This window comes from Anoplophora glabripennis, unplaced genomic scaffold, assembly GCF_000390285.2.
Source record: "Anoplophora glabripennis isolate ALB-LARVAE unplaced genomic scaffold, Agla_2.0 scaffold133, whole genome shotgun sequence".
Taxonomy (NCBI): Eukaryota; Metazoa; Arthropoda; class Insecta; order Coleoptera; family Cerambycidae; genus Anoplophora; species Anoplophora glabripennis.
The window spans coordinates 564,008-586,627 of NW_019416244.1; the positions used below are offsets into that span (position 1 = coordinate 564,008).

Sequence of the window (22,620 nt, forward strand, 5' to 3'; positions counted from 1 at the left end):
ATATGTATTCTAACATCCAGAAATTGTCGGTAGAGATATTTAAATTTTGAATAAACCATTAAAAATATTTTATATCTCTACTTACATAACATTATAATGCAGAAAATTTCATATTATCAGTGACAGTAACAAGAATCACTTCTTGTTATAGTCACTGATATTATCTAAATTATCCAGCCACATTTTATCCAAGAAAGTATAATTTATCTACAGTTTTGAATATCAATACCGGTTAATTAGCTGCAACGTAAAAAGGAGACTATTTCAGGGAATTTACTTGTGTTGGACAAAGAAATATGAGTTCTAACATGTGCTGTCCTTTTTTGCTGTAGTAGGCACATTCTTCCGTAGTTCAATATTCAATGTTCAGTGGATCTGTCAGTGGGGAAACGTGCGTGCTTGTCTAACCTAAGAAATTTAAATGTTATGTTTTTAAATATAAAATGAAACAAATCACTTAGTGTTTTATCTGTATTACTAATATTACTATATTAAGCAGCAAAAAGTGTATTGTAAGAATCTGTTGTGATACCTGTGTCAATATCTGCATACAGAAATATATTAAAACGCCCCCCAATAAAACCATGTCTACATTCAATTTCACGTGGAATAGTGACAATAAAACACCCAAAGGAAAAGTGTTTGCCAGAAAACGCAAGCCAACAGATGAAGCAACTAAAACTACAAGTAAACCCTCACTCCTAACGGGTATTAAAAATAATAACCCTAATAAAAATGATTCTACACCGTTCCGAATTACGAAAACTTCTGCTAATACAAATGCAAATTTAAAATCTAAAGACATTTTGTCAATAGATGCAACGGCACATCAGAAAATTAAATCCTCAAAAAATTTAATAAACACTAAGAAGACTTCACCTTTTACCCCAAGATTTCAAGAAAAAACCTTTGAGGGTTCTGCAAAATTAGTAAAAAGGAAACGAAAGAAAGATAAAACTGCAGCAAAAACAGATGCTGAAGAAGGCACCATCAACAACCCGAAGCAAAACCAAACCGTTCAAACTACACAACGCAGTCAAACGCATTCCTTATTTGCTGTTGGACACAAAGACGTTTATATAAACACTAATATAAAAGGAAAGTCTATTGTTGAGAAAGTATTTAGCACTGGGAAAAAATTTGGTGACCTAGAGATTCACAAGTATTTAGTGTCAAATCTCGAAAAAATTCATTATACTAGTCTGACGAATGTACAGGAAAAGTCTATACCTGAAATTATGTCAGGTAAAAATGTACTGGTGAGTAAAGTTAGAAAATATTAACCTTTGACCTATATTTAAAAATAATTATTTATAGATTCGTTCCCAGACTGGTTCGGGAAAAACTTTAGCCTACGCTGTACCCATAATAGATGCCCTACAAAGTATAAATCCACGAATTCAGAGAAATAACGGTGTACAAGCCATTGTAGTGGTGCCCACTAGGGAACTAGCTTTACAAACTCATGAACTATTTGGGAAAATAAATGTAAGTGTAGCGGTTGGAAATCAGTTTCTTTGTACATTTCTTTGCCTTTCAGACGTTTCAATGGATTGTTGTGGGACATTTGTGTGGTGGCGAGAATCGAAACACGGAAAAAACAAGACTTAGGAAAGGTATACATGTTTTAATAGCAACGCCAGGAAGATTGTTGGATCATATACTACATACAGCAGCTTTTAAGACAAATAATATTAGGTGCTTAGTTCTCGATGAAGCAGATCGACTTTTGGATATGGGTTTTAAGCGAGACATTATTAGGTGAGGTTACATGTATTTTAATTACTTAATTTGATAGTTGTTTTTTTAAAAAAAATTTTGTTTTGGTTTAAAACCCCTGTACATATTTTTTTATAGAATTGTAGAAGAACTGGATAAAGCAAAGACTAATTCTGAATATGACCCAATATCTTTATTGAAAGGTAAAACGGGCGGTGCCAAATCAGAAGTTACAATAAGATCTGAAGAAACTTTTCCCCTTCGAGACCCGTCAAGCAATTCCCGCCAGACAGTTTTGCTCTCGGCAACGTTAACCAAAGGCATTGCTGAATTAGCAGATTTTGCGATGAAGGATCACATTTATGTCGACGCACTAGATGAATCCGCTACGGTAAATCCAGAACATATGGTGATACCAAACACAGTAAAACAAAAGTTCATTGTAACGCACGTTAAACATAGGCTTTTTACACTTTCAGCTTTACTGATCAGTAAGGCTCAGCAATCGTCAAAGGTGTTCGTTTTCATGGCTACTAGTCAAATGGTGGACTACCATTATGAGTTGTTTACGAGATGCTTGGTGAAAATGCCAAAAAATAGAGGGAAGTTAAAAAGCGGGGACATAGTTTTGTTAGACGATGTCGTGCAAGAAAGTGACGATGATGACGAAGTGGTATTGGATATTGAATTTTTCAAATTACACGGCTCGATGGACCAAGCATCCAGGAAAGATGTTTTTACGAGATTTAGAAGTGCCAAGAAAGGAGTTTTGCTGTGTACGGTAAGTGATTAACTCTATTTTGGTAGTAGTTTTTGATACACATTTATTGTTGTGTAGAGGATGTCACAAAGGAAAAAAACGAATGACCCAAATATTTTTTATTAAAAATACCTTAAATGTGGGAGTTTTAAACTTTTGGCGATGAGAAGCGGCATGAGTCTGGTTATCAATTAAGCAGCATTGTATGAAAATTTTAATATTCCCTATTCATCACCTTTCCATACATATTCGAAACAATATCTCGTCAAAACGCTAAATACTAAAATACGGTCGGAGATTGTTCGTATTTATTATTGCCGCTGCAACATGCCGCTATAAATCCTACACATATGTATTTGAAAACTGTAACTTTCTTAAAACTTTTGGTGGTAATTTATGAAAATTCATATAAGCGATTTTTTATCGAAATTGTTAGTTTTTAAGATATAGCAACATTTCTGAAAAAACTTTTATTAATTTATAGAATATATACCACAAATAAATATTAACCAATAAAATTAACTCAAAATGGAATGATAAATTATAAACTGACAAGTTGACACAAAGACAGTTTTTTCCAAAGCCATTTCGTGCGGCCAAAAATATTAAAAATTAATTTTTCCAGAAATGTTGTTAGGTATATCTTAAAAATTAACAACTTTAGGTATAGATCATACTTCATAAAAGTTGAAGTGGACTGATATGTGAATAAAATAGAACAATAAAATACATGGTGTCCCATTTGAAAAATTTTTGAAAATCAAATTTGAACTTTCTAAAAATGATCGTATTACAAAAAAATGCCCTGTATAAATTATCGATATTAACTAATATAAGAGTCTTTGCCTAACATTTGTCTAAAACTCTATCAAATATTTTTGCTCCACAAAAAACATCATTTTATCAGATATTAAATAAAAAATACTGTTTTTCAAAAATTACGTTTTGGGGCATGCTTTCTTAGATCCCCTAAATTATTTTAATTATTTCAAAATAAATAAGGATTTATGTATTAACAAGTAGAACAACATAAGATAATAAAATTTGAAAAAAATTCCCCTAGAATTTTTTTGCAATATTTCGTTCATATGTTTAGGAACGCTATTTTTTTATCCTACAAATCGGTACACCCTGTGTGTAAAAAAGTTTGTTTATTGATACCACTTACATAAAATCTTTTCATCTTGACATTTTATTTTGACATTTCATAAAATCTACACAAATCAAGGAAATTAAATTTACATTACGTTCAAACAATGCCAAATTAGAAATATTTCAGTTACTGTAATAATAATTATTGTTACCAGTACTTTTAATATTGGTTTTTATCAGTATCTGATATTTTTGTAGCAATCTGTACCATATAAATATAAAATGAGAAATGACCAGAGACGAAATTATAAATTGTACCCTACATCAACTATTATTTTTTTTGTAAGACACATTTATTTAAACATTCATTATCTATATTTGATTTAGATTGATGAATCTTAAACTAATAATGTAACTAATCGAGTAACTAATAACTAAGAGAAAAAAATTGACTGAATTGGTATATAAACCCTTCAGCCAGTAGAACTTTACTGGAAGGCATTGTCTTTAAGAAACTCAGAGTTTCGATGTTATCAGATAGTTGAATAAATTAAAATTCAACTATTCAACTCGTAAAAAAAATTTAGACATTTTTTGTTCAAGGTACAATTTTTTGTAAGCTGTCAATAGTGAAAAAATCATTTTCAGAAATTTTCATTTTTTTCAAAGCCGTGTCTTGACTGTTTCTTAATCTTGAGGCTATGACTATTTAGTCAAATACAGAATCAATTCTTATAGGCGTGAATAATTTCAATTAATTCATCAACAGAGTGGTTCTTCACTGCAATTAAGTCCAATATATTTCAAATTTACACTTGAGTGACTTCCCACAACATATAGGTCACTGTTGAAACTGTCAAATTACTAAGGAAAATAGATTACAGGAAAATCTTTTGATTTACAGATATTTTGACTTCCTGTCACTAAAATCGATATTACAGACGTCATTGTTCTCCTAATTCCCCTACTTTAATATTATATTAGGTATTGAATTCCAATGAAAATATGAAATAAATAACTAGATTATGTTTATATAACATTTTTAAATGTCATTTCTCTTATGCAAAAGATTCAATTGCCAAATTTTTCGACAGATGTATTTTTTTACATTTTTACATTGTAACGTCATTGCGCAACATTTTTAACGATTCCCACCGACTGGAAGCCTCCAGCATTTAACTGGCCTGAGTCCACTTAAACTTTTCTGGAGATAAGATCGATTTTTTATTTACACACACACGCTCAATAAAAACTCATTAAAAGCTATCAAGTGGTCGTTCGAAGTGACAAAAGAAACCACCGTAATTACCGGACATGTGTTCCTTTGATGGCCCAACGAGATCGAGTCACCTGCGGCGCGGTTAATGTTCGTTTTCTCTTGTAAAGGAAGTGTTGAGAGCATTCTTCTGCGCCGAATGATACACATTTGATGGGTTCGCATTAGTAGTCCGGCAGCTCGACCCGATATATATTCCTCTAACACTTAAATCCAACTACCGATCAAAATAATAGAGCGTTTCGTATGTAAACTTACTCGAGAATATATGTTACACAAAAAAATAACGGATTGACAACATATCACGATCAAATTCGGAACAATCGTTTTGTATTTGAGACCAACTGATAAACTGTATAAACCGAATTGAAATTATATTTGTATGATACTTTATTACTATAATGTTAAAAGAAAGATAAAAAATGATTTTTATTTGTATTAGGTAAGAATTAAAAAAAACCTTGTCCTAACCAAAAATTTGCACAGCAAACTCATTCAACATGCAAAGCAATTTGTATTTAAAAGACAAAATTTTGAAAAACTTGAAATCCTTGGATCATGTTCTCTGGTTTGTATACATAGGACTATAAGCAGAAAAGAAATAGTTTAAATTTTAAATATATCAGCTATCTAAAATATTTCAAAATTCCCGCTTTAATGAATAGTTCTCGGAGCAGTCGATTGAGACGTTACAGGTTATGGTTTTAGTTGTTAGCATTGCAATTCTATTCTAGTGTATTTAATCCATGATTTTAGGGCGTATTTCTCAAAATAATTATATTATTTATGAAATTTTATTTTGACTAAACTATGTTTTTCTAAACTAGTCTGCTTAACATTCTATACACTTTTACATACTTGTTAACCATTTCTGTATAAGTCTAATTCTTCGGGAATGGAGAACCGAGCAATTTATTTTTGCTGTGGGAAACAGAAAAATTTGTATCGTTTAATCTCTGTTATCTCCATAAACTTTTTTCCCTGTGTTCCCGTTTTTGACTGTCTTGAAGCTTTTTGAAAACTTTTTGCAAGTATTTGTGGTGTCCACTGAACAAAAAAAAAAAAAGCAGCAAAATTTTTATGAAAAATTAGTCTACAGAAAAAATTGCTAAATTATCATTGTATTAAGTATAAGTGAAGTGGTAGATTATAGCATAATTACATCAAAATACTGAAAAGAAAATAAAAAATACATCTGAAGATGTGTTACTTACTGGCTTTTTTAAATACGAGGTATGTGAATGTTAAAGTAATATGAATAAAAAATATTCTCAAACTAGTATTCTATTTAAAATATAGAAAAAAGTAGTCACGAGAAAAGTTAAATGGCGATAATCACATCTCAATATCTTGATTAGTTTAAGAGATGCAGAGGGATGCGTTTCATTTAATAAATAATAATTAATAATAATATTAATAATCGTTCTCTATAATGCCCCATAACTTTCTTGTTTGTAAAATTATTTTATTTTTGTAAAGAGGTGCTTTTCATAGTTTACGTAAAGTTCAGACACAATGTTTTTCAATCACTTTCGATTTTTCAGTTATAATACAAACTTATACAGGGTGTTTCAGTCTTAATGTCATTAATTTTAAGGGATGTTAGAAAAAATGTGTAGAATACGAATACGTGATTAACTTTAACACCTATTCTTAACGTTTTTACTGTTTTATAATTGAATAGGAGTTTTTGGTATTACATATATTCAAGTAGGTAATTATTCAGTTTGTAGTACGTATACCTTATTGTGTGACTTATTACTTTTCAGAATTGTGTGGTACCTACTTATTTAAAATGACAAATACGGCTAAAAAACTCACTCATTCGTCCTTAAAGTCTTAATAAAGTTGAAATCCGTTGCACTTTGCTCTTGAAAGCAATTGCAAAACTGGACGAGACGACGACTAGGAAATCAGCTGTTTCGCTACAATGTCCGATCGCTCTGTATTCCTCCGGCTTGCGCGGGGCACCGAGTTAACGGGAGTTAAGGGGTAATTTGCTTATTTTTTAACGGCTAAATTTTTTTCGATTTTCTGTCTTGTAACGGTATGCTACAATTACATTTAGTACCTGCCCCAATAAGTATATTTTGCTTACTGGGAATTTATGAGCCATATAAATTATACTTTGAATTATCCGAGATTATCCCAAATTTATTTAGCAAATGAGATTAGAATAAGTAGGCTGTAAACATAAATTAGTTGTTGTTTATTAGGGTACATAAGCACAAACCGAGCAGGTAATGACCCGGATAAGTGTTAATTAGGATATGGTAATAAAAGTAGGTACCTGGGGACAAGGATAAAAACCGAAACATTTCGAGGCACGAACAAGAAATCTTGAAGTTTAGTTCCTGCTCGGTTGTGTCTCGTGTTACCAGCGAAATCAGTAGAATAAAGTTTTCCATGCTACTTACAGTTTTTCTCCTCACTTGAAGACCAAACCACTATAGTCTTTATTAAGCTATCCGAATATGTACGTGGTCAAAATTAATGATATTATGACGGAAACACCCTGTATATATATTGTTGAATGGATCACCTTATATATTTTTTCAATTTCTGAAATCATTCTGAAAACGCGTCTACTCGATGAGCACGTGTTATCATATTGACACAGACACAACTGTCTGAAGCACGAACATGCTTCGATTTAATCTTTTTCGACAGCGTTGCCAAACTTATGAGCGTTGCCGGACTTATGCCGATTTTTCGAGAGCGTTGCCTGACTTATGCCGACCCCTGTATGAGCAAAAATGATTTTTTTCTAAAATTCAACTGCCAGCCTAAAGATTCGGTGGTTCGGACGCTAAACCGTGCGATTGTCGACGAACAGCTGGATATCACCGTCTTCGGCGGCCACTTAAGAAACCCAATAGCGCTAATAGTTGCTGGTTAATTAACCGAGCGGGCTGAATGGCGGCTCGCTCGCACCGAATCCGAATCTCCCGTTTGGAGATGCCGATGGTGATTATACGCGCCGCAGAAAGTGTAATATCATTGCGTCTAATTCAGGTGCTAACTGGTATTTATCTAGATGAAGGAGAGGTAGCCGAGGAATTTACATTCACGACGATTATGGTATGGGCCTGTATTGTTTGGGTGTTGTAATGATAAACGCTGAGATCTGCTATACACATTTATAGATACGCCTTTGAAAAAAAGATGACAAGAGCAGATCCAGTAGTAATGGGATCTATCAACTTTTTAATACGTACAATAAAAAAGTTATTCTCATTAGAATGTACTTGAGTACAACGTATATTTTTATTTTGGAAGAGAGGAGTTATCGCATTTACTTTAATGATTTAAAAATACACACTGAAAACTGTCCACTGTAAAACCTGGCCTCGCACGGTGCAAAGTGATAAAAAAGGACAAAAACTTTCGCAAGGAAAGGAATAAAAAGAATTTTATAGCACCTATTTTATATCAGCAAATTCAACTGCTTTTGCCGGTATTATTATTATTAATCAATAAAATTAATGTGTGGGTTTAATTAATAAAATAATTTGATATATCTGATGTTATATCACCTGTTCAAAAGTTTGTCCACCGACGTGTAAACACATTTGAGCCCATCTTACTCAGTTTCTACGAACTAACACAAATGTCCTGCTTTACCATAAATTAAAACGATATCCATCAACTCCGAGTTAATTTACACGCAAGCCATTTTTGACACTAACTACTAAAAAACTATTGTAAACACTATCGAAACGACGATCGTAAAATCGGATTTCAGTATTAAAACTCCTCATATCAAATTAGAACAAAATTCCTTAACGTATCTCCGAGATATGCCTGAAAATCGTATTTATTTTTTCAACATCAACACCCTGTATCTCGAAAACAAAGCTTTTAAGTAAATTTATTATGTTGTTTCTGATATATGAATCGTAATATTTTTAATTTCTACATTTCTTGTTACTTCTTCCTTTCAATGTAACGTTCCTACTCTGTAACTGTGTTTTATACAGGGTGGTTCAGAACTTATCCAAAAAAAAATTTAGGATGGACAGGGGACTCTTACAAATACGATTTTGAAAAGAAATAATCCAAAAGGGCAGTTCGAAAATCATTCAAAAATACACTAGTTTTACTTAATAAAATAATTTGACATACCTGATATTGCAACAACTGTTCAAAATTTTGTCCACCGACGTGTAAATACATTTGGACCCGTCTTACACAATTTCTACAAACTAACACAAAAAATGTTGTGTTGCTTCACCATAAATTAAAACGATATTCATCAACTCCGAGTTACTATACACGCAAGCCATTTTTGACACTAACTACTAAAAAACTATTGTAAACACCATCGCAACGACGATTGTAAAATCGGATTTCAGTATTCCGAGTCGCTGAGGCCACGTGGCTCTCCACGCGTATTGCGACTGACGTTAGAGACTACAGTTGTCCAGCGATGTAATGCTTGAAAGTACTATAACTTCATTAATCTTTTCTCGGAAACTATAAGGATTTTGACTCCATTTCTCATGCCGCATCTATTCCCAAATTTTTTTGGATATGTTGTGAATCACCCTGTACAGCGATGATTGAAATAGTACAATACTTCAGTCATAGGGTACTAAAGTTTCCAAAATCCAATTACTGCCATCGAAGCATTCTTGTCCTGTATGTCAAATTTGGATTTCATTGGACAACACTTAGACAACAAAAGTTACACAGGGTATGCAATTTAAAAAAAAACAGCACGTGTTTCAATGAAAAGTGAATTTTCATGTAAATTAATACACAATGAATAAAAAAATCCAAAGACCATTTCAATTCTTATTTTGGGAGGGAGAGGTTAATCGTTATTGTGTGTCACATTTATCCAGCAATTTCCGCTTTAACGTGTTAAATTAGAAATCTCTTGATCCTCTAAACAACCATTTCTTCTTGTAATCCTCGATTTGTGAGTAATTATTAATTATTTTAGTGGAAGTGGAATTTATAAAATGAGTTTTCATTAATTAAATATCGCTTTCAGTTTTCAAAAACTGTTCTAAAAAGGTTTTGCATTTAACATTGTTTGACTAATTGTAATTTGCTATATTAATGGCACCGTGTTGCATACTACACAATTTCATGTTACATAATTTATTGTTCTAATTTAAAGCTTTTTAGAATAAAATTCATTCATTATGTTGCAAAATACAAACATTGCTACACTTATGCCAGACTAATGAACGCAATTACAATAATAACGTATACCAGTAACACATTTTTAAAATACGAGACATATCCGCAAAGTAAGAGTACTCAATTTTTTAAAACTCGAAGCGGCAGTATATTTATGAAAAGTTTACATATTCAGAAAGCTACATAAAACACTATTTTTCAACGTATCGCCTTCAACTGCAATGCTCTGTGAGCCGAAGGATGAGCTTTCTGAAAAATCTCCCGCCGCCTCTCTCATTGTTTAACGGTAAAGTGGACCTCATCCTCGGTAGAAATCCTTTTTCCATCCATAAACACCAGAGAAGAGAAAACATGAAAATTAGAAGGTTGCGATCCCAAAATTAGATGCCATGAGTTTGCGGGTCGAACCAATGGTTTTGAATTTTTTCACTGATTGTGAAGACGAATGTCACCACTGCACGGATTGTCTTTTAGCCTCAGGGGTGTAGTGGGTCAAATACGTTTCGTCGCCAGTCAAGGAATTGTTCTTCAGTTCGAAGCGCTCGCAGCTGGCGGGATTCGGAATAGCGGCATTCATTTCAACACGCCACTACAACAACACTTCTCAGTTGACGTGTTCTGTTCGCAACATCTTGGCCTTGGACGCAGTCTTGTCAACTTTGACGAAGACAAAAGCACAGAGCATCAGAGTCTCAGTACCCTTACTTTGTGGATGTGCCTCGTATTAAAAAGTGTTTAAATTTTAGAATGTAATTGGAATTGGTACTATTTAATAAGTATTAAGTAACTAAACTTCTCAAAAATTGGCAAATAAACTAGAACCAGTCCTTTTATCTCAAGCAAGTTATTAAAGTTTCAACATAAAATAATGTAATGTATAATAAACGATTGGAGGCGAGGGTGTGTTCGTTTTTTCTCGCTTTGAAGCTCGATACATATTACTAAATTACAAAATAACTGTGATCGGGTAATTAATTACCATCAAAACTTAAAATCCACAATAAATCTTAATACCCTCATTTAAGTACACAATTTCGATTAAAAGGATAATAAATCATATAATAACAGCGTATTATGAGCAGTCGAATTACAGTGGCCGTAATAACCACCACGGAGTGGAGCTTTGATGCTATTCAATCGTATAGAAAAAGTAATAACGATCTAATGACTCTAATGGAGGCGATTTTTAAATTGGGTGCCCCCAGAGAGCATGCAAACTGGAATAATTATTGTAGATCAAACCATGATACGAGTTACGGGCCAAAAGTAGCCGAGGAAATAATTGGATTTGTTATAAATGAAGTTTAATTTTCTGACGTTTAATAAATTATAACACTCGTGTAATTATACTTAAACAAATTCTCATTCGATTAAATAACAAGGTGTTCTATCAAAATGGAACGACTCATGGGCGTTTCTAATAAAACGCCTGAAAATTCTTGCCAAGGTGTTAAGCAATAAGATTGACTTTACTATACAGTACGCGCCTAAAGTATGGAATAAATTCAGTAAAAACGAAACAAATTTTTTTTGGGAAAAATCCTCGAACAGGTCGATTTTTAATTTAAAAATACATATTTTGGCATAAAAGGCGATTTTCAACCGTCATTTGTTTTCGAGTAACGACGTCATCGACATTTTTTTAAATAGCACCCCCCTATTCTTTTTCTTGATTCTGAAAGATCGTTTCATTGTCGATCCGACAGTATTAAAATGTTGCCATCTTACATAGGAAAGTTTTAGAGTAAATGATGATTGAATGTTAGAAAAACGTAAATTTTATTCATTAAAAAAATAACAATTCCTATGTCAAGCAAATACAATTAGTTTTCTACCTAAATTAAGTGTTCGAATTACCACCCACCGACTTGACAATACACAACTCTGTGTAGAAATTCTTCTTGCACATTATGAATTATTTCTGAGGTAACTCTGTGTATTTCATCTATAATACAATTTTGGAGTTCTTCTAAATTCTGTGGTCTATTAACATACACTTTGGACTTTAAGTAGCCCCATAAGAAATAGTCCAGGGGTGTAAGATCTGGGGATTTCGCGGGCCATTCCATCGGTCCTCGTCTGCCGATCCAGCTCCTAGGAAAACAATTGTCTAGAAATTCTCGAACAGGGTGCGCATAGTGCGGAGGTGCACCGTCTTTCTGAAACCATATGGTGTCATCAGGAATATCAGGGTCATTATCGTTAGGAAAAAATACTGCAAGCGCTGGAACAAGGTCATTTTGTAAAAACTATAAATATCTTTCTCCTGTAAGCGTTCCTTCAAAGAAGAAAGGCCCTACTATTCTGTTGTCAACTATTCCAGCCCACACATTTAATTTCTGTGGGTGTTGGGTCTGCCATTCAATGAGGATTTTCCCGACTCCAATACCTGCAAGTTTGACGGTTCACTGTACCATTGAGACAAAACGTGGCCTCGTCTGAAAAAAGAATTTGCCGGTGTAAATCTCTATTTACTTGACATAAATCCATCATAATTTCACAAAAGTGTAAGCGGCGATTGGGATCTTCTTCATTGAGTTCCTGCACAAGTTGAATTTTGTAGGGATGATATTTTTCCTTCTTCTGGATACGTAGCACTGTGGTTTGACTAATTTCATTGTTTAATTCAACCAATCGTGAAGTATTATGAGGATTATCTACCATACTTATCAAAATGTTCTGTTTGTGATCTTCACTAACGCTTGGACGTCCAGGTTTTGGAATATCTACAACATTGCCANTGCTGAAACCATATGGTGTCATCAGGAATATCAGGGTCATTATCGTTAGGAAAAAATACTGCAAGCGCTGGAACAAGGTCATTTTGTAAAAACTATAAATATCTTTCTCCTGTAAGCGTTCATTCAAAGAAGAAAGGCCCTACTATTATGTTGTCAACTATTCCAGCCCACACATTTAATTTCTGTGGGTGTTGGTTGGGTATGTGTCTCTGCCATCCAATGAGGATTTTCCCGACTCCAATACCTGCAAGTTTGACGGTTCACTGTACCATTGAGACAAAACGTGGCTTCGCCTGAAAAAAGTATTTGCCGGTGTAAATCTCTATTTACTTGACATAAATCCATCATAATTTCACAAAAGTGTAAGCGGCTGTCGGAATCGTCTTCATTGAGTTCCTGCACAAGTTGAATTTTGTAGGGATGATATTTTTCCTTCTTCAGGATACGTAGCACTGTGGTCTGACTAATTTCATTGTTTAAAGCAACCAATCATGAAGTATTATGAGGATTATCTACCATACTTATCAAAATGTTCTGTTTGTGATCTTCACTAACGCTTGGACGTCCAGGTTTTGGAATATCTACAACATTGCCAGTTTCTCTATTTAGATTCTATCTTACTGACTGTTGATTGGCTGATACGGAGATCTGGATGTTTTTCATTAAATAAATCGCAAACTTCCTGTAGCGTTCTAGTCTTATCCCGGCATCCGATAAGAATTAAAATTTAAATTCTTTGTGTGATAGTTAAATGTGCCATATTACTTTAAATTCAGCAATAATTTTTATATTATACAATAGTTAGAAAGTCGGTATGACAGTGACACTTTGTAAAGATTTACACCTACGTGATCCATTAAAAATCGACCTGTTCGAGGATTTTTCCCAAAAAAAATTTGTTTTTATTGAATTTATTCCATACTTTAGGCGCGTACGGTATAGTATTTTTGTTTCCCAAATAATAGAAGTCCCAACAGATCCTCATGAAATAGTATAGGATAACGATGATCAAGATAATTCGTTGTTTCAAAATATGAACGACATTGGAATGTAAACAAAAAACAACCACTTCTAAAGTCATGGACCATTATATTTCACTCATTTGGTTTTACATAATTAACTCTTCGGTAGTTTAGCGCACTTAAAAAGAAACAAATTAAATGTCATTCGAATAAACACTTGAGTAAAAGTTAACGTTTGTCCGTCTTTATTTTTGTTGACCACTTGAAGATCCCAAGATATTATTTTAGATAAAGCTGCCTAAAAATTAAAAAAAACAACTTAATAACCATAACAAATTTTTTATAGACCTTATCTCTGTATTCCTTAGTATTTGGAAAGTGATTTAAATAACGAATTGTATAAGTATGATGGTACCCACAGTTGAAAAAAGTTATTTATTTGCTTACTAGAAAAATATGCACTGAATGGAAAAACTACTTTATTAATTCATTATTCTAGGACGTCGCTGCTAGAGGCATTGACGTCCCAACAGCAGACTGCATCGTCCAGTACACAGGACCTCAGAGCGACGAGGATTATATCCACAGGGTCGGCAGGACGGGACGAGCAGGAAAATCGGGGTTCTCCTTCATATTCCTCACTCACGAAGAGCAAGACTTTGTTACCAGGCTGCAAGAGCACAAAGTATTGTATGTAATCCACGTGCTTTATCTTCTCGTATTTATCCTTAATTATTTTCATTCAGTTTGCAGCAACATGATCCGGATGACTTCTTGAACCACCTCAGCGTTTTAATGGAAGAACCTGATCACCAGAACGCTGCCACTGCTCTCCAAAGACGTTACGAGAACGCTTTATCGAATGATAAGGACCTTCACAAGTTGGCATGTCTTGGTGAGTACGTGAATGTAATATATGGTAATTTCAGTATGAAATAGCTCGTAGAAGACAAGTTATTTAACGAATTGCGCACAGAAATTTTGTTTTTAAACAATGAAGAGAAGCAAAAAAAAAATCTTTTAAATTTCTTTTGCAATGACATCCAACATTTGAATGATTTGTACACAAAGGAATTTTCATCAACATTGTCATCGACACATCAGGATGTTGGATGCTCCAGCAAAGCTAGTGCTTGTCATCGCAATAAAGACGAGCCTCGTTTAACCTTTATTGGCAGCAAGCACAATAGGTATTGAAAATCCGAGAGCACACTACACCGCATAATCGCAGTACATATATTCAAATATCCAACAGCGTTATTAATCACGTGATAGAATAAAATAATGACATGAACCGAAATGGTCTAACAGACGTTCTAATATTATTATTATTGTTATTATTATGTCACCTGAGGACAGTCGTTTACACATGTTTATAAAGTTATTACACTTTACATTTCCCTTTGTATTGCAACAATGATCTTTATTTAAATTGATTTAATAACAATCATTGATCTTAGCCAATTAGAATATAATGTTAAACTATTTTAAAGTTTAAGAATATAAAAAATTTCCTTCGAATTACCTACTGAGGATATTAAAATAATAAAAAAAAAACTCTACTAAAGTTGCGCATAACAAAACCTAGTACATATTTATAAGGTCAATGTTGTGATATTCTGAAGATGGTCGTTAAAGAAGAGTTGAACATCAAAGGATATTTCCAATTTTTTAAAATTTTTCTGAGCATCGATTTTGTAATTAAATTGAATTTTATCAATTTTTTTTAATATGAGACAACATTGCACTTTTTTTCATATGATGAGCGTAAAGAAGGATGGACAATGCAGGTCAATCGCAATGTCGTTAATGAATGAAATAAATAGCAGAGACCCCAATATCGAACCTTCAGTTACACTCGATAAGTTTAAAAACTTTTGATATATTTCCTATGTTTTGAACAAATTGATTTCTACTACACAAATACGATTGAAGAAAATCAACTAACCGTAAACAAAAACCAAAAGAACAATGTAAGTAATTAAAATTACTCCGTGATCAAAACAGTCAAATACTTTACAAAAAAAAAAAAATCAGTAATAACATCAATTTGACTGTCTTCATCCGTACCCTCAGTCAAATATTCTGGACTGCAGATTAAATTTGAAACGGTTGAATGTTTAATCTGCGAATAGAAAGCTTTATGCAATTACAATTTTAATTTTATCAACATATCAGAAAATTAAGCGGTTTTAACAGATATATTAAACATACCTTGATGTTAAGGTCAAACCACGGCCCTGGGTATTTTTATAGAGACTAAGAGTATTTTTTATTTACATTGTAAAAGTTTACGCCACCACATTTTTTTCCACATGAAATATATAGGGTGTGGCGTGATCTATAAAAATTAAACTACAGCTTCCTGATGATATTTGTAATAGAAAACTCTATACGAAAAAGTTCTATCTTCGCGTTTTTTTCACGCCCCATGTGCAAATACAATCCTACAGTGCGTTCAGTGGCTGCGAGATACGGGAAGTGTTATTCCTCGAGAAGAAGGACGTGGTCAGCAAGTGTACCTTGTGTTAAAGGAGTAGTGTTGGAAAGTCTTGACGAAGACCCCACAATTAGTACTCGACGACTCGCACAGCAAGTAGGAACCTCATCTCGTACCGTACACCGCATCTTAAGGCGCCAGCTGTTGCACCCCTATCATCTGCAACCAGTTCAACAGATTTTACCCTCGGATTGTGATCAACGAATGCGTTTTTGCAGATGGTTTTTAGGGCAATGTGCCAATCAAGTAGACTTTCCTGCTTATGTTTGTGTAACAGATGAGGCGAAATTTACCCGTGATGGAGTGAATATCCATAATATGCACATATGAGCCGATGAAAAACCTCACGCGATTAGGAAAACTCATTTTCAACATCGGTTCTCGGTAAATGTTTGGGCTGGCATAATAGGCGATGTACTTGTGGGTCCCTATTTCTTTGAAGGACGACTAAATGGACCAACATATGCTGACTTTTTGGAGAATCTGTTGTCTGAATTATTGGACGATGTGGCATTACAAGTTCGGGCGCGCATGTTTTGTCTTCAAGATGGGTCTCCTCCACACAGTACTCGAGAAGTAACGACACTTTTGAATTAAATGTTTCCTCAGCGATGGGTTGGACGCTTTGGTTCTGTGCCGTGACCACCTCGGTCACCCGATCTAACTTCAATGGACTTTTATCTTTGGAGTCACTTGAAATCATTGGTTTACAGTACTCCAATTGCTACTGTGGAAGAATGGCGAAACCGTATACTTGAAGCTGCGGACACAATTAGGGGAATACCTGGAATTTGGGTAAATATTAGCCAAAATTGGNTCATATGATGAACGTAAAGAAGGGATGGACAATACAGGTCAGTCGCAATGTCGTTAATGAATGAAATACATAGCAGAGGCCTCAGTATCGAACCTTGAGCTACACCCGACAATTTTAAAAACGTTTGATATATTTTCTAAGTTTTGAACAAATTGTTTTCTACTACAGAACGACGATTGAAGAAAATCAACTAACCGTAAACGAGTAATGACATCAATTTGACTGTCTTCATCGATACCCTCAGTCAAATATTATGAACTGCAAATTAAGTTTGAAACTGTTGAATGTTTAAGCTGCGGATAGATAGATAGATAGCTGCTTCATGCAATTACAATTTTATCAACATATCAGAAAATTAAGCGGTTAGATATATTAAACATACCCCGTAATCCCCACCCGATACAATGCATTTATGTCAACGTTTTTTCCAACTCTCGAAACAGTTTGAATAGTCCCTCAACGCTTTCGTCGATTCGGCTATTTTCTCGATCGAGTCGAAACGGTGTCCACGGAGGGGTCTTTTGAATTTACGAAATAGCCAGAAGTCACTCGGTGCTAAGTAAGGTGAAAACGGTGGTTGCTGGACGATATGAGTTGAAAGAGCACAAGATCTTTGATTTCTGCCTTCTTTAACGTCTCAACAAAATCATACATAGTGAAAATCGATAAACTCACTTTCATATGTTTACAAAAACACGAGTAGCTCTGTATCAATTGAATATATTGACTTGAAACTGTGGTCAGGTATCAAGGAGAGTACTACCAACCTACAAAAAAATGCTTTCATAATACCCGCGAATTTTAAATAATTCACATTATTTTTTGGACAGAGTATAAAATAGCGGCGTGCATAATATGCGAACGCAGTCTTTTTCGAAAACTAGCACATTCTGTCTGTCGGTAAACTTCGGTTCAAAGTTTTCGAATGTTTTTGAGACATCTTCAATTATCAGATTAAGTTATTTATTTTTTATCAGAGTAGAGGTTATCCGACTTTCCGTGAACGGAATTAAATAAATTAGCAAACTCGTTAGCGGTATCTTGGAGTTTATCTGTGACGATGTTAACTAATAACAGATTTAGAAGTTGAGAATTTTTTTTTTTTTTTTCTATAAGCAAAATCCAAAAACCCTTCAGATTAAAGGATGCATTTCTTTCAAGTGAGTGCAAGTAACAGGGCCATGTGGCCTGAGCCAGTGCATACAATAGTATTTTGATCCATTGAATCCGAATCTAAAATCGGAATTCCCGGATTAGTTCGTGTTTTGACCCTAACATCAATAAACTAATCAATGACTGGAAAAACATTGGAATTCATAATCTCGCTGCATCATAACTCCATAAGCCTATAGTCCCATAACTCCGTTAGCCCATAATCCTGTAGCCTGTTATTTAGTTAATCGATTTTTTGATGTTAAGGTCCAACCACGGCTCTGGGTAATTTTTATAGAGACTAAGAGTATTTTTTATTTATATCAGTGTAAAACTTTACACCACCATATTTTTTTCCACATGAAATATACAGGGTGTGGCGTGGATAATCTATAAAAATTAAATTACAGCTTCCTGATAATATTTGTAATAGAAAACTCTATACGAAAAACTTCTATCTTCGCGTTTTTTTCACCCCCCATGTGCAAATACAATCCTACAGTGCGTTCAGTGGCTGCGAGATACGGGAAGTGTTATTCCTCGAGAAGAAGGACGTGGTCAGCAAGTGTACCTTAATGTTGAAGGAGTAGTGTTGGAAAGTCTTGACGAAGACCCCATAATCAGTACTCGACGACTCGACAGCAAGTACGAACCTCATCTCGTACCGTACACCGCATCTTAAGGCGCCAGCTGTTGCACCCCTGTCATCTGCAACCAGTTCAACAGATTTTACCCTCGGATTGTGATCAACGAATGCGTTTTTGCAGATGGTTTTTACGGCAATGTGCCAATCAAATAGACTTTCCTGCTTATGTTTGTGTAACAGATGAGGCGAAATTTACCCGTGATGAAGTAAATATCCATAATATGCATGTATGGGCCGATGAAAAGCCTCATGCGATTAGGGAAACTCATTTTCAACATCAGTTCTCGGTAAATGTTTGGGCTAGCATAATAGGCTATGTACTTGTGGGTCCCTATTTCTTTGAAGGACGACTAAATGGACCAACATATGTTGACTTTTTAGAGAATCTGTTGTCTGAATTATTGGACGATGTGGCATTACAAGTTCGGGCACGCATATTTTGTCTTCAAGGTGGGTCTCCTCCACACAGTACTCGAGAAGTAACGACACTTTTGAATGAAATGTTTCCTCAGCGATGGATTGGTCGCTTTGGTTCTGTGCCGTGACCACCTCGGTCACCCGATCTAACCCCTATGGACTTTTATCTTTGGAGTCACTTGAAATCATTGGTTTACAATACTCCAATTGCTACGGTGGAAGAATTGCGAAACCGTATACTTGAAGCTGCGGACACAATTAGGGGAATACCTGGAATTTGGGTAAATATTAGCCAAAATTGAGTAGCTAATAACGTTTTCCACTAAACGGACAGTTGAGTTTATGTCCTGTTTGTGTTTTCTAAAACCTGAAAAACAAAAATAAAACTGAAACAAACCCAAAACTCTTGTTTCCATCAAGCGGACTACATTTTGTTCGAGTTTTGTTTTTGTTTTCAGTCCTTTTCCACTGGTTGTCGCGAAGAAGTTAGAACACATTTTTCCAATAACCAACCAACATGTTTAGAGAAGATTTTTGTATTCTTAGTTATAGCTGGTTTATACTGAAGTCCTTGGAAAAAAAGTAAGTGTCTACAGAGTGTCCCACCTCGAACTCCATCGATGGATGTCTGGGAAACCGCTCTAACGATTTTTTTGAAATTGTGATGGTGTGATACGGACCGTGGGGCCCACCAAGTTAAAATATTTTCAAGATCATTATACTTCCGGTTATACCGGAAGTCGATACTAACTTTCTTATTTTAAATGGAACCCCCTGCATATTATTGCATTTTTGGAAACATCAGCCATTTTTAAATTGAAAACATATAGCACACTCCATACTTGGGATTGACCGTTTCCGAGATATTTCGATTTTTAAACAAAAATTGACAGATGCAGACTGCCAGCAAAATTTAGTTTTCCCGGTTTATTTTTTTGTGCAAATTGGACATTTTGTAGAGGAAGACCTACTTTATCGAATTTGACATGAAAATTTTCCAGTTTTTATACAGAGTGGTCAAAAAATTTTTATCGAATATGAAGTTCAGAATATGTGTAAAACTCGAAATTTTTTAATGGAAACGCCAAATATTTTTTTGCAATAATATACAAGGGGTTCCATTTATAAATAAGACAGTTAGTATCAACTTCCGGTATAACCGGAAATACGATGACCTTGAAAATATTTTAGCTTGGTAGGCTCCACGGTCCGTATCCCACCATTACAATTTCAAAAAAATCCTTCGAGCAGTTTCCCAGATATCCATCGATGGAGTTCGTGGTATATGTACGGTTAAAGTGTGTACTTGGTTAGTTAGTTACTTTGTATCCTAGCCAAGTAAACACTTTAACCGTACACATATATATTTTTTAATAGCTATAATTCATTAATGATTAAAATATTGTTTTTGGGAAGAAGAAAACGCCAACATAGACATTGGGTTGGATCACTTAAATAGAAAACACAACACGACCGTTTCAACTAAACAGACTTGAGTTTCAAAACACGTCGAAACCTTTTGATGTGACCGCTTTCAAGCGGGACCCGAAAAACAAAACTCCAACTGTCGCAAAACACGCCAGTCTTCAAAAAGTTTGCGAAAAGTTACAGTTCTGTTTTATTCAACACAAGTTTGTGTTTTGTTTTTGTTTTGTCCGTTTAGTGGAAAACCGCCCTAAGACTTTTCTATTACAAATATCGTTAGGAACCATCCTGTATTTTTGACATCTGAATTTTACCGAGTATGTTTCCAAACTGCCTTGATCCCCATCTAATGAAATCTATTGTTTCCGCGACAATTTTGATGACTTGTCCTTTGACGGATAGGCTATTATATCGTCACAGAAACCTTCACATAGACAAACGCCAAGCCTCCACTTACTCTGCTCCACTCGACTTCCATAATACCGGTCATTTTTGTACCATAAATCAAACCGCGATTAATTAAGCGTTCCTCGGATTCCGTACGATCATCATCAATTATTGCACTTAACGGTATTATTTAGCGATATATATTTATCATTTCCGAGAGTGATTAGCCATCATATATTTGCCACCGGGACGTGGGGGTTACTGATCGCCCTCAATGGACACAGAAAGGCACTCGGGGTTGTCAGCGTCGCGGAGCTCAATGGACGCCCGTCAGTTCCGGTGGCTGGATGCCGATGGCGGCACCTTCCCATCGCCGGCCCGCTCTCATTGTGCATCTAAACTCAGTTTTGTATGAGCTGAATGCATCGTTTTACACCGACTATCGATCATCGAGGTGTGGGGCATTTCTTTAAGATGGTCCGGGACTGGCAAAGTGGCGGTTATAATTTTTATCACGCCTGGAAAGGGAACTACGTGTTTTGATGATAAATTTCACTCCCAACAGTCCGTACGATTTCATTCCAATTTTTCATCAGTGAAGATTTTTTTTAGCTTATACTTCTTGGTCTCGTTTCTACAACACCTACTCGTCCAAGATGCGTTCCATTTTCGACTTCAAGAACGTCAATTTGGGACACTACGTCGCCAGTTTTGGATTGAAAGAGACTCCCACTGAAGTCGCGGGGATAATAAGGGGACAAATGGCCAAGGTGGAACGGCCTAGATTGAACAGGAAACTGGCAATACATGAGTGAGTATTTTTTTTCTGTTAGTTACATGTTTTTATTGGTATTGATGCAATTCCACGCTCTTTAAAAGATGTTGATGAGCGAACCTTTATGATTTATGCCATTTGGTGGATGTTTTTTTCTCCAATTCGAAAACTTTTAAGTTATATTCTCAATAAAATCAGTTCAACACAATTTTCTTCCAAGTATTATGTTATATACACTTGTTTGATGAATTCTGGAAACGATTGTAAAGTGAAGATGTAATGTAATCTACTAATTAGACTTCCTCTCAATACCTAACATTAAAGGAATGAATGAAGGAATGGAATGGAGGATAGGAATTGATGATATTGAAATTGCAAACTGGAAAACAAGAGCAATTTTCCTCTGTACCATTAAATTGCAGTGCCACTTTGTCAACATTCAATATCATCGAATATCAACTTGATCTTGATTATCTCTGTTTTACTACAAAAATCTAAAGTGGGTGCAGCTTAAATATGTGACTCATCATATTTAGGACATAAATATCAACTTGATTCAAATCATAGCTAACCAAGGAATGTTTGGGAAATTTACAAATCTAGAAATTTGAACTATTATTTGTTTACTTTATTCCAAATGAAATTTTTGATAATAACCTTCTGGTGTGGGAGAAACATCTACAGTCATTTTTATTAATTCATCACGTAACCTACAAAAAATTACGTATATTGTCAACATTTTGAATGCAACCACTAAAAACTATGGAAAATACCTTTGTAGCATGATAATCATGGTTCGA

At 34.6% G+C, this 22,620-nt stretch overlaps 1 protein-coding gene across 1 annotated transcript in view; it reads left to right on the forward strand.

Moving 5' to 3' along the window:
- Positions 1–391: 391 nt before the first annotated feature.
- LOC108904441 (probable ATP-dependent RNA helicase CG8611) overlaps positions 392–22,620 on the forward strand; it is a 34,582-nt gene continuing 12,353 nt past the window's right edge. The window contains exons 1-7 of the mRNA XM_018707003.1: positions 392–1,259; positions 1,318–1,488; positions 1,541–1,761; positions 1,858–2,500; positions 14,201–14,391; positions 14,448–14,596; positions 21,658–21,856. Coding sequence (XP_018562519.1) covers positions 585–1,259; positions 1,318–1,488; positions 1,541–1,761; positions 1,858–2,500; positions 14,201–14,391; positions 14,448–14,596; positions 21,658–21,856 — 2,249 coding nt within the window. The 5' untranslated portion in view covers positions 392–584. The remainder of the gene's footprint in view (positions 1,260–1,317; positions 1,489–1,540; positions 1,762–1,857; positions 2,501–14,200; positions 14,392–14,447; positions 14,597–21,657; positions 21,857–22,620) is intronic.